This window comes from Macaca mulatta, chromosome 11 (assembly GCF_049350105.2).
Source record: "Macaca mulatta isolate MMU2019108-1 chromosome 11, T2T-MMU8v2.0, whole genome shotgun sequence".
Taxonomy (NCBI): domain Eukaryota; kingdom Metazoa; phylum Chordata; class Mammalia; order Primates; family Cercopithecidae; genus Macaca; species Macaca mulatta.
The window spans coordinates 59,327,279-59,340,312 of NC_133416.1; the positions used below are offsets into that span (position 1 = coordinate 59,327,279).

Here is a 13,034-nt window from a genome sequence, read left to right on the forward strand (position 1 = left end):
GGAAGGTGAAGGGGCAGCAGGCATATCACATGGCGAGAAAGAGGGGAGAGGTCTCAGACTCTTTTAAACAACCACATCTACGTGGATTGAGTGAGAACTCACTCATCACCAAGCGGATGGTGCTGAGCCATTCATGAAGGATCCTCTCTCATGATCCAAGTACTTCCCACCAGGCCCCACTTCCAACACTGGGAATTACATTTCAACATGAGACTTGGAGGGGACGAGCATCCAAACCATACCAGATGGTGAGACACAAGACCTTTGTGTGTCCAAGCTGCACTGGTCTGAAGATATAACTAGGTCCCTGGACTTTTTCTCCCTTAATTGGAGAATTCCTAGTGTTCCATGGTCAGCCTGATTGACCAGTGGCTGACCGGTCCTGAGAGGGGAGATAAAAAACAGACATACAGCTTTCTCCATAGACAAATCTCAACACTTTATTCATCCTGTGGCAGCGAGAAGGGGACATGGCCCCAAGATAGCCAATCAGGTGAGGTGGCTGGAGCGTGTGCTATCTATCCAGATAGTACATACAGACTGATCATGCAGAAACAGGAAGGGAAGCAATAAGTTAAAAGCCACATAAGTTATGAAAAAATAATATATACTTTATATATCTTGTATCCCCACTGAGGATTTGCTCCCTTGGAAACCAATGAAGAGCCTGAGGGAAAGCACCAATCAGCACCCTCTTTTGGGACTTCGGGGATGAGAATATCTGAGTTCCCATGGCCGGAGAGTCAGTAACCCGCCAGTGCTCCCCACAGGCCTGGAGGGCCTTGAGGCCTGGGGGCCCCGACCTCTGGCCAGCATGTCCTGGAAAATGAGATGAATGAATCTAATGCAGTTTAGAAGAGGAGGTGAGGCGAGGGGCAGGGAGGGGAGATGAGAGAGAAGGAGGGAAGGAAGCTGTGCAGTGGGAGGCTGGTGCCACTGGGATGCCTCTGCAAGCCTCAGCATTGAGAGCCAAGAGGGGGAGACAGGAGTATGCCTGCCAGCACCCCCGTTTTCTGGTGGAGTGTGGAATTTTCCTCTCTGGTAGAGCCCTTGTAAGGCTGTCATTCAGGCCCCACAGCTGGACCTCAAGGGCTTGGAAGCTCCCAGACTTGCCTGGACTGTGCCTTCTTGCTGGCCGGCCAGAGGCAGGGGGAATGGGCATGGAGGGAGGAGGGGGACAGGGTGAGAAGAAAGGAGGAGCTCTAACTCCATAGGTGTGGGGAGTTCCTGGGCTCCTCCATGAATGCCGAGGAGGGGAGGGCAAGGCTATTTGGCCCAATGGAGAGGAGAACAGAGGCCCTGAGAAGTGAGATTCCTGGGAAGTAGACCTGGGGCTTCATGGCAGGGGTGGGACCAGGGGTCTTCAGGGCTAGGTGCACCAAAACCAGGTGTTTAGGCTGGGAACAACCTGGGCTGGGGGCAGAGAGCTCAGATCCCGGACTGGTAGGACGCCAGTATGGCAGGGAGGTGAAAGGAAGATCTAATGCTCCTGCCTAATCTCAAGCTGCCATCTGGCTTCCACTCCCAGGGAGCTGATTATGGCAAGAATAGCTTCCGGAGAAGGTGCTAGGAGCTGGTTGGGGGCAGCCTGTCCAGTTCTGACTGTGGCCTACTGGGAGGGACCCATAGGAGGAGGGAGGGGTGCAGGTGTTCGGGCTGATCTCTGGGGCCTAGGCTTAGGTCCCCAACACCCAGGGCCCCTCCTCCCTTCACTCCATAATACTGTCGGGTCTCTGGGGAGCCCAAGGAGCATGGGAAAGCCAAGAGGGTCTTCAGCAGCCAGGCTTCCCAGGAACTCCAGATACAGGACAGGGCCCACACCGTCCTCCTCGGCTCCCGCCCATAGGTGGATGAGCCGGTCCCAGTCTCAGTTCCAAGGCAGAGGCAAGGCAAGGCTTGAGATAGGAGTCAAGGTCAAGGACTGGGCAAGAGTCAGAAGGGCCTTGGCAGAGCCCAGTGCTGGAGGAGGGGCCTCGGAGGAACAAGGAGGTGGAGACAAAACTGAGCCCTAATTCCAGCTCACCCATCAGGAAAACCTCTGGCCAGAAGGTTGGAAGGACGGGACTGTGAGATACTGATACGGAGCGGAGTGGCTCTGAGCAGCTGCTGATGCTCCTCTCCCACCCTGGCAGCCCACAAAACAGCAGTCAGTTTTGAACCCCCCCTCTCAGTTCAGTATCAGATTTTGCCTCTCCTCCCAACCTAGAGGCTCCAAGCTGCTTTCTTGAGTCTAGCTTAAGTCCCTTCTGCTGCAGTGGAGTGCCCTGGGGGTCCTGGGGTCCCGTCGCCTCACTCTGAGACCTCCGACTCCTGTGAGAAGTACTTCTCTGACATTTCGGTGATTTGGATCACGGGGCCTTTGCTGCCCTTCTTCTTTCGGGAGGGGGCCTTGGAGAGGCCTGACCTGGAGGCAGCTACAGGGAACATAAGGGGTAGGGGAGGGAAGGGGCTGGAGGTTTGGGAGCCACTTAAAATGATGCCTTTAGGATCATGATCCCCTACACCCTCACCCCCGCCCCACCATGGGTTCTCAGGGCAAGAGGACTCACCGGTTTTGCACCTGGACTGCACAGCGCTGACCACAGTGGCTGAGGGCAAGTCCATCCTGGGGGTGAGGGGTGGGGGGTGGGAGAGGGATATGATGGGATGTGAAGGGAGCCTGTGGCTTAGACTGCCCTGGGGGCTGGCAAGTGGAGGGTAGTTCTTGGTGGTCACTCCCAGCCCTGGGGTTGTTCTGCTGTGTGGCCCTGGCTAGCCAGCTTGTTCTCTGTGGACTTCTGGCCCCTCTCCATGGCATAAATGGCTAATAGCACTGAGCACTGAGTTTTGACAGGCATTTGCCTGCATAATCACATGAATCATCCCTGCCACAGGTGAACCATGTTTATGATCAGCCCACTTTCCAGATGGGAAAACAGGATGAAATGAACTGGGCCAAGGTCCCAGTTTGTAAGTGACTGAGCCAGGACTTAAACCCAGGCCTGCCAGGCTCACTGTATCATGTTGGAAAGGAGAAGTGACTTTGTGTAGGCCTGGGCCTCCAGCCCTCCTTCCCCTCCAGCCCTTCCTCACCAGCCCTGGCTCTCACCTGCCCTCCTCGCCCTCCACCAGCTTCCTGTAGGTGGCGATCTCAATGTCCAGGGCCAGCTTGACATTCATCAGCTCCTGGTACTTGCGCAGCTGCCGCGCCATGTCCTGCTTGGCCTGCTGCAGGGCGGCCTCCAGCTGGGCCAGCTTGGTCTTGGCGTCCTGGAAGGCCAGCTCACCCTGCTCCTCAGCTGCCTTGATGTTCTCCTCCAGTTTCAGGCACTGCAGCCAGGAGGACAGAGGGAAAGGGCCTGTGAGCAGGGGAAGGAGGAGCAGGCCACGGCCAGGAGTCATCTCTGTCCTTGGTGGGGTTGGGTGTGGGGAGGGAGGGCTGAGCAATGGCATTTCTGGGTGTGGTAACTGGTTGCCATGCAGCAAGAGGGAGTTTAGTTCGACCCGAAGAGGCACCTTCCCAAGGCCAGCAGAGAGCACCACAAGGCACTAAAGGAGCCTGTTCTGGCTGTCCTTATGGGGCAGCACCTGCCCTGAAGGTTTGTCCTGACTGGAAGCTGGGACTTAGGCCTCTACTCCCTCCTCTCTGTGTAGTTGGTGGGGGGCTCCTAGGAGGGAGGCAGTGGGCTCTGGGTGTGCGTGGTGTGGGGGTTTCTAACGTTCCAGCAGCCTTGATCAGTTTATAGAGTATTTTTGTATGCGGAGCTCACACGATCCTCATAATTACTTTAGGAGGCTGTACTATTAACCCATTTGACAGATTAGGAAACTGAGGCACAGAGGCGCTAAGCGACTCACCCAGGGTCATTCAGCACACAGGACTGTGTCTCCCTGCTCTCCTCCCCACCCCTAGGCACGTCCCCCAGATACTCACATGGCTCTTGACAGAGAGGATCTGGGATCGCAGCTTCTGGATGCGTACATTGAGGTCCGCGATCTCGCTGCGGCTGCTCTGGAGGCTGCTCCCATACTCGGCCGAGCGGGCGACCTGCTCCTCCAGCTGGAGGTACGTGGAGGTCTCAGTGAGGGGCAGCTCAGTGCCATTCCCAGCACCCGTTACCTGCCTCTGCTTTTTCTTGCACCCCCCAGTCCCATCTCCAACTCTGCAGCCCACCACGCCACGCCAGGCTCCCTCTGCTTCCCCTACCACCTCACTTTCTAGATGGCCTCCTCCTGGCTGCCCTAGCTGAGCCCCATGCCCACATCTGGCCTGGCATTGCTGATAACAGCACCACCTCGAACTCCTGGAGGGCACAGACCAGCTTCTGTGGTCTCCCCCCGCCCGCCCGCCCCTGTGCTTCTCCATTCCTCTCTCATAGACTCTCAGGACAGAGAGCTGCAGGCAACCTCAGCCATCACCAGTCCAGCCCTTCCTGCCACCTGGAGAGCTGTCCAGGCTGCTTCTCCTGACCTGCATGGTCAGCCCCACCTGGCTCCGAGAGTATGCCTCGGCCTCCTCCAGGCTGCGAGCTGCGACGGCGTCATACTGGGCCTTCACCTCCTCCACGATGCCGCTCAGGTCGATGTGGCAGCGGCTGTCCATGCCAACGGTCACCGACACATCCTTCACCTGTGCTGCCAGATCCTTCAGCTCCTGGCCGGGCACAGGTGTGGGGGCTCAGGGCTGGTGGGGAGGGCACAAGGACCCTCAGTCCCACACAGTCCCTTTGTCCCCGGGGTGAGCAGAGAGTGGAGCTGCTCCCTTCCTGTCCCTCTGGAGAGATGATGGAAGACCGAATGCCTCCCTGCTATGTCTCCCCAGCCAGGACTCTCAGAAGGCAGCTCACTGCCCACTGCTCACCCACCCACGGTCCTCCTCTCTGAGTGGAGGGCAGGCTGGGACTGTAGGTTCTAAAAGCTACCCCGCAAGCTTCCCCACTGCCCGCCCTGCTGCCCTCTCCCCAGGAGGGATAGCCTCCTCCTGGCTGATGGGAAAGGGCCCGAGAAGTCAGGCTCTGGGGCTGTGAGTTGGGCCCCTCTGTTCACTGTTCCATTATTCCTGTGCTGTGGGGTGCAGCTCTGCCTCTCCCACTGGGCAAGGAGCTCCCTGTGAGCCTGGCAGAGCCGTGTTCATCTCTGAGTCCCTGTGTCTGGGAAAGGAGTGCCTCAGTTCATTTGGTAAATGTTGGGAGGGAAGCAAGTGAGTGACCAGGGTTGGGGAGGGCTGGAGGCTGACAAACCTGTACTCCCCTTTCCCGGCCCCACTGAAAGCCAACAGCCTGTGAGGGGCCTGGGCGCAGCTTCCGGTGCTGACTTCAGGGTCGCCCTGGAGACTCACTGCCCACTCCCTCTCTAGCCAAGGGACATTGCCTGGACGACCACAATATTTTCACCATCTCCTCCCTATCCCTGGAGACTTCTGGAAATGGTAAAACCCACCATTCCCCGAGGAATTCCCTACAGGCTGGACTGTGTGCTGAGCGCTTTCCACACGTCCTCACCAGGCTGGCACCGCTGCGGCCCCAGAGGAGGAAACTGAGGCACAAAGATGTTGTGGAGACAGCGGTGAGTGGCAGGGTGGACCCCAGAGCAACTGCTGCTGTTGCTGCTGTGACGCTCCTTTAGCGTATGGAGACAAGGGGCTGACACCTTCTTCATTGTCTTTCTGGCCCCAGACCAGCTTTCTCTCCTGGCCACAGCCTTGCAGCTTTCTAGCCAGAATGCTCAGGGGTGTGTAGGGAGGCAGGTGGGACCAGGGATCTCTAGAGGCTGCAAAGGGCCCTGGGTTGCTTACCCTGGAGATGCTGAAAAGGGTAGGGCCTCCCTGTGGGAAGGAGGAGCAAGGGGAGTCAACCGAGCATTGTGCCGAGTGAATTGATGGCGGGGAGGGGGCCAGGCAGGAGGTGGGTGTTGGGCGCAGACACATCGTGCTCCTTCTGGCATTTACAGTCCAGCCCGACCCCTATTTCAATCATCAAATTTTAGTCAGCGTTCCCATTTTGCTCACCGCCTCATAATTTTTTAAACGTGTGTTTGTTTGAATCAAGATCCAAACAAGGCCTGTACACTGCAGTTGGTCCATATGTCTCTAGGTCTCTTGTAATCTCCATTTCTCTCTTTTTTGTTCTTTGCCATTGTTCTTATTGAACACACTGGCTGTCTGCCTTGCGGAGTCCCCACAGCTGGGTTTGATTGTTGTACCCTGTGCCAATGTTCAATGTGCTCTTCTAGCCCCAATATTTCCTGAAAACTGGCTGGTGCACCTAGATGCCTGCTGGGATCCAGGCTCAGCTTTTTAGCTCCTGACTGTGTTCTGATCCTGGTTCTTAACTCTGGGCTCCCTCCTGATCCTCTGTCCCTCTTTCTGCTCAGAGAGTTTGTGCTGAGGCCTTTGGTTTCTGTCTCAGGCAGAGGCTGGACTTCTGAACTGTAGACAACAGGGATGAGGGGCCAGCTAGGGCTGTGTGGGCAGCCACAAAGGCCTGTCTGGGAACTGACTCTGCCCACCAGCACCTCGTGGTGACAAGGATGGTGTGGAAGTGGCAGGCATTCGGAAGCCCCTCTTGGGGACAGCCTATCTCTGCCCTGGAGCTGGCAGGACCCTGAGCTCAGTGGCCAGCTGCCCTTGCGTGTCTCCTGCTGGGGGTTTTGGTTGATCTTCAGATGAAAATATAAATCTCTGGGAAAAGCAGGCTCAACCTGTGCCAGAGTAAGATCAATTGTTACCATGGCCCCACCTCTCCTGCCCCAGTCACTAGCCGACATTTCCCATGTGGCACCAGCACCCTGGCTGGGGCTTGGCTGGGGACAGTTTCAGAGTTGCAGCTTTGAGGCTGTTTTGGTTGACACATTGTGGGCATCAGTGGGGGTGGGGACCTAGATAGAGCCCTCCAGTGTGCTTCTACACGAGGGCCTAACTTGGCATTCGTTATGGCCCCAGGAAAGGCCAGCGCACTGTGAGGACGCACTATAGTAGGACTTCCCAGTCAGGGTGAAAAGACTGGCCAGACATTTTCTGGAATGAGGCAGGCTAAGCAGGAGCTTGGTAAACAAAAGCAGGAAATGGAGCATTCAGAACATCCACAGACCTGTTCAGACATGCAGGCCCCTGCCGGGCTGCAGAGAGTATGACAATGCTGGCTGTGTGGTGTGGAGGTGCCCCATGGGATGGGCCCCCTGGAGAGCACGTGAGCCTCCAAATGGTTAAGAATGAAGCCAAAGTCCAGTTCAGGGCTTCCCTTAGGAGGCTGCTGTGCGTGTGAGCACCCTCACTGTGTTCCCCACGTCAGGGTAGATCGTGACTCTTATGGAGTAACAGTGTTGGAGAGTAAAATGTAGCGCTAATGGCTCTGGACACTGAATACCATCACTTCTTTTTTTTTTTTTGAGACGGAGTTTCACTCTTGTTGCCCAGGCTGCAGTGCAATGGTGCAATCTTGGCTCACTGCAACCTCTGCCTCTTGGGTTAAAGCAATTCTCCTGCCTTAGCCTCCCAAGTAGCTGGGATTATAGGCATGCACCACCATGCCCAGCTAATTTTGTATTTTTAGTAGAGACGGGGTTTTACCATGTTGGTCAGGCTGGTCTTGAACTCCTGACCTCAGGTGATCCACCTGCCTCGGCCTCCCAAAGTGTTGGGATTACAGGCGTGAGCCACTGCGCCCGGCCAATCCCTTCTTATTAGTTGAGTAACCCTGGTCAAGTTTTTAAATGTGTCTAAGCCTTGGTTTTCTCATCTGTAAAATGGATCTAATTATAGAGCTGAAAACAGCTAATGTTTATTGAATGCGTACCATGTGTCAGTTACTGTTCTAAGTATTTTAGGATATGCTAACAAAAAAAATCCTCACAACAGCCCAGTGAGGTAGATGCTATTATTGTCCCCATTTTATAGATGGGGAAATTGAGGCATATAGAGATAAAATAGCCTGCTCCAGTTCCCACAGTTACTGAGCCAGGATTCAAATCCCAGCTGTTCAAAATCTGTGCTGTCTTAATTATTATCCCTACTTCATAGAGTCGTCGTGAGGGTTAACTGAGATTAAGACTGGAAAGTACTTAGCACAGTGTCTGGAATATATTAGGTGCTCACTAAACAGTAGTTAAAGATTCTCTATTATGGTAATTGGTAATAGTGATAAAGCTGGGACGAAGTGTCCAGAGGCAGAGCAGCCTAGTCTTGGGGCAGCCTCCATGCAGAAGTTTAGGCAGCACTGGCTTCTCTCTGCAGGGATGGGCCTCCCTTGAGGTGTGCCTGGCTGCAGGGGGTTGTCAGCAGATTCCACAGCTAATCTCCCTGGAGCCAGAGTGTAGGGGTGGGGTAGGTGGCATTCCAACTGGATGCAGCCAGGCCCAAACACACTTGGGAGCTGTACTGTGTCTCAGAAACTGCGGGGGACCCTTCCAGCCTGTGCCCCCGAGGAGAGAGGCGGAGGGTTTGCAGCAGATGCGGTCTGAGCAGATCATGGCCATGAGCCCCTGCTCAGTTGGCTGGGAAGGGCTTTTCAGAATGTATCCTGGCCGTGTGTGTGTGTGTGCACGTGTATGTGCGCACACACATGTGTTTTGGAGAGAGGAGAGGGCTGTTTTCTGGGACACAGGTGTGGGCCTGTATTTCTGATCTGGTGTCTGCTCCAAAGCTGAAACTAGAGTATCGGGGCCTCCTGGGCCACTCGTATTCTTCCACCTGAGGCAGACGTGGCTGGCACAGTCTTTGCTCAGAGCTGCTCTGTCCAATGAGGTAGATGTTGAAATAATTATATTTTGGATATATTGGGCTAAATAAAATATATTATTAAAATTATTTTTTCTGTTATTTTAAAATGTGGCAACTAGAAAACTTAAAATTACATATGCAGTTCACATTTCTATCAGACAACACTGAGTTAGACACCCTCTGGTGTGGGGAATATTTTTGGCAAAGAGTCAGCATTGCCCTCTTAGCCTGCAGCAGTGTATGGAGAGAAAGGCAAACCTCCAATTTCAACCCCATCTTTTTGCTCCCAAAAGTAATAATAACTGCTGTTGTGCCCTGGCCCCTACTGCCTTCACCGCAGGCCCTTCTCCGTGGCAGGCTCAGGATAGCACAACCACACCTGAAACCCGCTGTGTGCCACCCCGCCCCAGTGCCCACTGGAGGCTGCCTGTCACACTCAGAATGAGGTCCGAGTCGTGAGCCAAGCCTGTGAGGCGCTCTCTGACCCGAGGCTCCCACCCTGCCCTGTGCTCTGACCAAAGGCTTCTTTCTTTTCCTTTAATCGCCAGGCTCCCTCCTGCCTTAGGGGCTTTGCATAGCAATTCTGTGCCATCTCCAGTCTGCACCGGGCTGGATCTCTGCCACTCTTGGGGAGGGTACCGCCTCTGAGAGGCCCTGCCCATGGGCTCTGAGGCTCTCCACTCCCTCCAGCTCCAGTGCAGCACCCGGTGTCTTTGCATCCCAGAATCTGTCACCCTGCAAAGCCATCTTGTCCAGATATTTGCTGACTTGCTTATGACTTCTCTCAGCTAAGTCATGCCCTCCTTGAGAGAAGGGAGCTTGCCCAGGCTGTGGCATCAGTGCCTGGCACTTAGTAGGCATGCAATAAACATTTGTTAAATGAATGACTGGGCTGAGTCCTCCTCACAGCCCTATGAGGCTGGTGCTGTTACTCTCTCCATGCTACGGATAAGGACACTAAGGTACAGAGAGGAGAAATGACTTGCCTAAAGTCACAGAAATAGTAAAAAAAAAAGGCCAAGTTGGGATTGGGGCCCAAGGACTGCAAAATCCAAAGGGAACCCACAGGCCTGGCTACTGGGGTGGGGGCCAAGAAGTCTTGTGGGGTACGACTGGGCAACGCTCAGGAATATCACTGGTTATGCCCAGCTTTCTTCCAGTTATTTCTCTACAGCTGCAGGGCCTGCATCCTGGCTTACAGCTTGAGCTCTGAGCTTGCCGAGACATCAGTGAGCAGGTGGAGAAACGCTGGGCTCAGGTTTCAGAATCTGCACTCCACCTAGGCTCGGCAGAATCTGCACCCACCCATGGGCTCAGCCTCTCAGAGGCAGTACGAGTGGGTGGAGGCCCAAGGATGGCAGAGATCCAGCCCAGTGGAGATGCGAGATGGCCCTGCTGATGCCTGCCCGGGCTGCACAAGCCCACAGTGAGTCTGGGCAGAGGGGCCCCTCGCCCAGTTCCCACCCAGCTAGTGGGCATGGTGCCCTGGTCAGCCCCACAGCACTTGGCCTGGCTGTGGGGGGATTTGCTAGGGCCAGGAAGCTTTTCAGGGCTGTGGGGAGAGCAGACTGCCTGGGACGGCTGCCTTCCTGCTGCTCCAAAGGGTTTGCTGTTCTCTCTGCTATGCTACATCTCGTGGCCACAAACAAGACTCAGTTCCATGGAGGCCCCAGCTGGAGGCTGGGACTGCTGGAAAGGCGTGTGGCCCATGACAGGGCCACGAGGCCCGGTCTTCCTTTCCACAGGATGCAGCCATGAAGCTGTGGTCAGCAGATCACAGGGCCATTGTAGCAGAATCTGTAAGTTGTGGTGGTGACTTTGATCTCGGCCTTGACCTTAGCTGCACTGCCATAGCCTGGCACCAGCAGTGTGCAGCACTTAGGTGGCCAAGCCCTGTTATCCCCAACAGTGGTGCTGCCTGCTCCTAGCTGAACCGAAGACCTCTGTGGAAGGAACTTTAGCCCAGGAGTGTCACCCCTGAACCTCCCCATCCCTGAAAGAAGTGGTGTGGAGAGGAGGACTCCTATCCTGAAGGGCGCCTGGGAGTCAGCAGTTGGCATGGAGGAGCGGTGTCCCGAAGCCAGCGGCTGTGCCCATCTGATGGCTGTGCTGACACATACTACGCTGTTCTGGGCCCTTGTACACTAGGCCCCACTGAGGACTTAGGAAACAAATGCAAATGTTTCCATTGTCTCCATTTACTAGGTCATTAGCCAAAAATGGGGAAGAGGGAAAGGCAGGCCTATCAGAACTAGCACTGTGAGTGCTGTGGTTTAGGCTGCAGGAATTAGATCAGTTCAATCAGAATACTCATTCCAGGCCCCTGGGTTCCATGCTCCTGAGGCCAGCCTCCTGACCCTTGTCTGAGGCACCTGGTCTCCCGCATGCCCTCAGTACTCTAGCACACAAAGATACAGTTCTTCTGTATTCATCTCATGGAACCGGCCCATGTTCCATGAGATGAATGGCCAGGGGTCAGGCAGGGTTATTGACATAATCACAGTAAGGGGTTTAGGAAATTATTATGCTGGGCCTGGAAATCGTAAGTGACTGTTGGAGTCTCCATGTCTCCATGCCCCACCGAATGGCTGTGCTTCCCCTGAGTCCTTTACCCATGGACCAGCCAGCTCTGGGCTTGGCGGGACACTGGCCCCATCTCACTCACCTGCTCATAGATGGTTTTCATCAGCTCCACGAAGCTCTGCAGGCTTTTTAACTTGGTTTCCAGTTCAGTCCGACGAAGACACTCTGCATCCAGGTCCTGGGGTTGGGAGCAGTGGTGAGTGGTGGGAGAGGGAATGGAGGGTCCCCGGGCAGGAGTGGGCTGGGGGGACTGCCTCATGGGTGAGAGTGGGGGTGATTCCAGAGGAGATCTGGCTCAGAGCCTCGAAAAAAGAGCTGGATGGGGATGGGGGTATCTCCCTGTCTGTCTGTTGGTCCTGGGACTTAAGACTCTGAGGGCTTTGATTGGGCATAAAGGAGAATAGGATATCTGGAGGGAAAGAAGGCCCAGGGCCCATGGGAAGGAGCCCCTGGGGCAGGCTGGGCAGGCTACCTTCTTCAGCTGGACAAAGGTGAACTCCATGTCTGTGCGCTTGGAGATCTCATCCTCATACCTGGGAGGGAGAGAGGTGTTGCTCAGCTGGATGTGGTAGGGGCTTGGGCCTGGTGAACTCCCCTTGGTTGGGGCTCGGGGCCTCTGCTATGCCACTTGGGGTCTCTTTGCCAGTTAGAAAAAAGCAGCCCATCTTTCTCCCTCTTGTGTCTTCTATGACAAGTCCTCTCTCTGTCTCTCCCCCCGCAACCTCCTGGCATTGGTTTCCAGTTCCTCACTCCCTCCTGATGACCCCGTCCTCTCCCAGCGGCTTCTGCCCTTTCCTGGCTCTGCTCCACACCCAACCCCCTCCAGGAGGCCTCCCTGATTGTGCAGCCCCTCACCCTGGCACTTTGTCCCCTCATCTTTACCTGACCTCCTTCCCTGACAATGTCAGGTTCAATCAAGTCCGCTGGGAGCATCCTGCTCACCCCTCACCTCTCCCACCTCCATGCCTTCCCTGCAGCCCCAGCCACCTCCCCTCTGCTTTGTGAGCTGGTAGGACACTAACCCATTGTGTTCCCTCCAAAGGGAGGATGGGAAGAGTGTGAACTTTGCTGTCAGCTGGACCCCCAGTGTGTTTTTGGGCAAGTTGCGTCACCCCTCCTCCCTTGGCTTCCTGCCTCTAAGGGGTATGCGTGTGCCCACGTGTACAGGGGGCTGACAAAACCCACTCCTGACGCAGTGACAGCCAGCTACAGGCTACAGGCCATACTCAACAAAGCACAATAATGCTCTTCTCAGTTTGGACTTCTCCTTACTCACTCCCACCTTGTGTTTGGAACAAGGACATCACTGGATGGGGAGGACGGGACCCTCAGATCCCTGGCCCGACCCTCTTCCTCCAGTCAAGACATTTGTCTTAGTCCCCGGGGTGGGTGTCTGCTGGCTCCAGACTTCTTGCTGGCCCCAGTGGTCGTGGGGATTCAGCAGCTTCTGTTTTTTTCTCTCCTATTCGGGGAATGCCTGAATCACAGGCAGCTCTAATTACAGCCGCCTGCCTACCTCAGGCCCTGGCCTCCCAGCAGGGCCACATCACTCATCACCCATTGAGCTGGCTGTATCTGGCGCCCCTCATGCCTTCTTTCCCACCAGCCCACCCGAGGAGCTGAGGGGTGTGGACCCAACGGCAGGACACATGGGTTTCTGGTCTCAGTGTGCCAGGGGCCCACACCCTCCCTGGCCACTGCCTTGGCTGCTAAGAGTCTGTTTGGGGCTCTGATGGTATAGGTCCTGGGGGCGGGG

General features: G+C 55.5%; 1 protein-coding gene across 5 annotated transcripts in view; it reads right to left on the reverse strand.

Annotated features, from left to right (window-relative positions):
* Window positions 1-414: 414 nt before the first annotated feature.
* Window positions 415-13,034, reverse strand: part of KRT80 (keratin 80) — a 31,538-nt gene continuing 18,918 nt past the window's right edge. For 2 of the 5 annotated variants that reach the window (XM_077954328.1, XM_001091950.5), the window contains 7 exons: window positions 11,751-11,811; window positions 11,361-11,456; window positions 4,469-4,633; window positions 3,914-4,039; window positions 3,089-3,309; window positions 2,550-2,605; window positions 415-2,449 (listed from right to left, as the gene is read on the reverse strand). In XM_077954328.1, the coding sequence (XP_077810454.1) occupies window positions 2,415-2,449; window positions 2,550-2,605; window positions 3,089-3,309; window positions 3,914-4,039; window positions 4,469-4,633; window positions 11,361-11,456; window positions 11,751-11,811 (760 nt within the window). In that variant the 3' untranslated portion in view covers window positions 415-2,414. Of the gene's footprint in view, window positions 2,468-2,549; window positions 2,606-3,088; window positions 3,310-3,913; window positions 4,040-4,468; window positions 4,634-11,360; window positions 11,457-11,750; window positions 11,812-13,034 lie in introns of all 5 variants that reach the window. The other 3 variants (XM_077954327.1, XM_077954326.1, XM_001091826.5) reach the window with 2 other exon arrangements.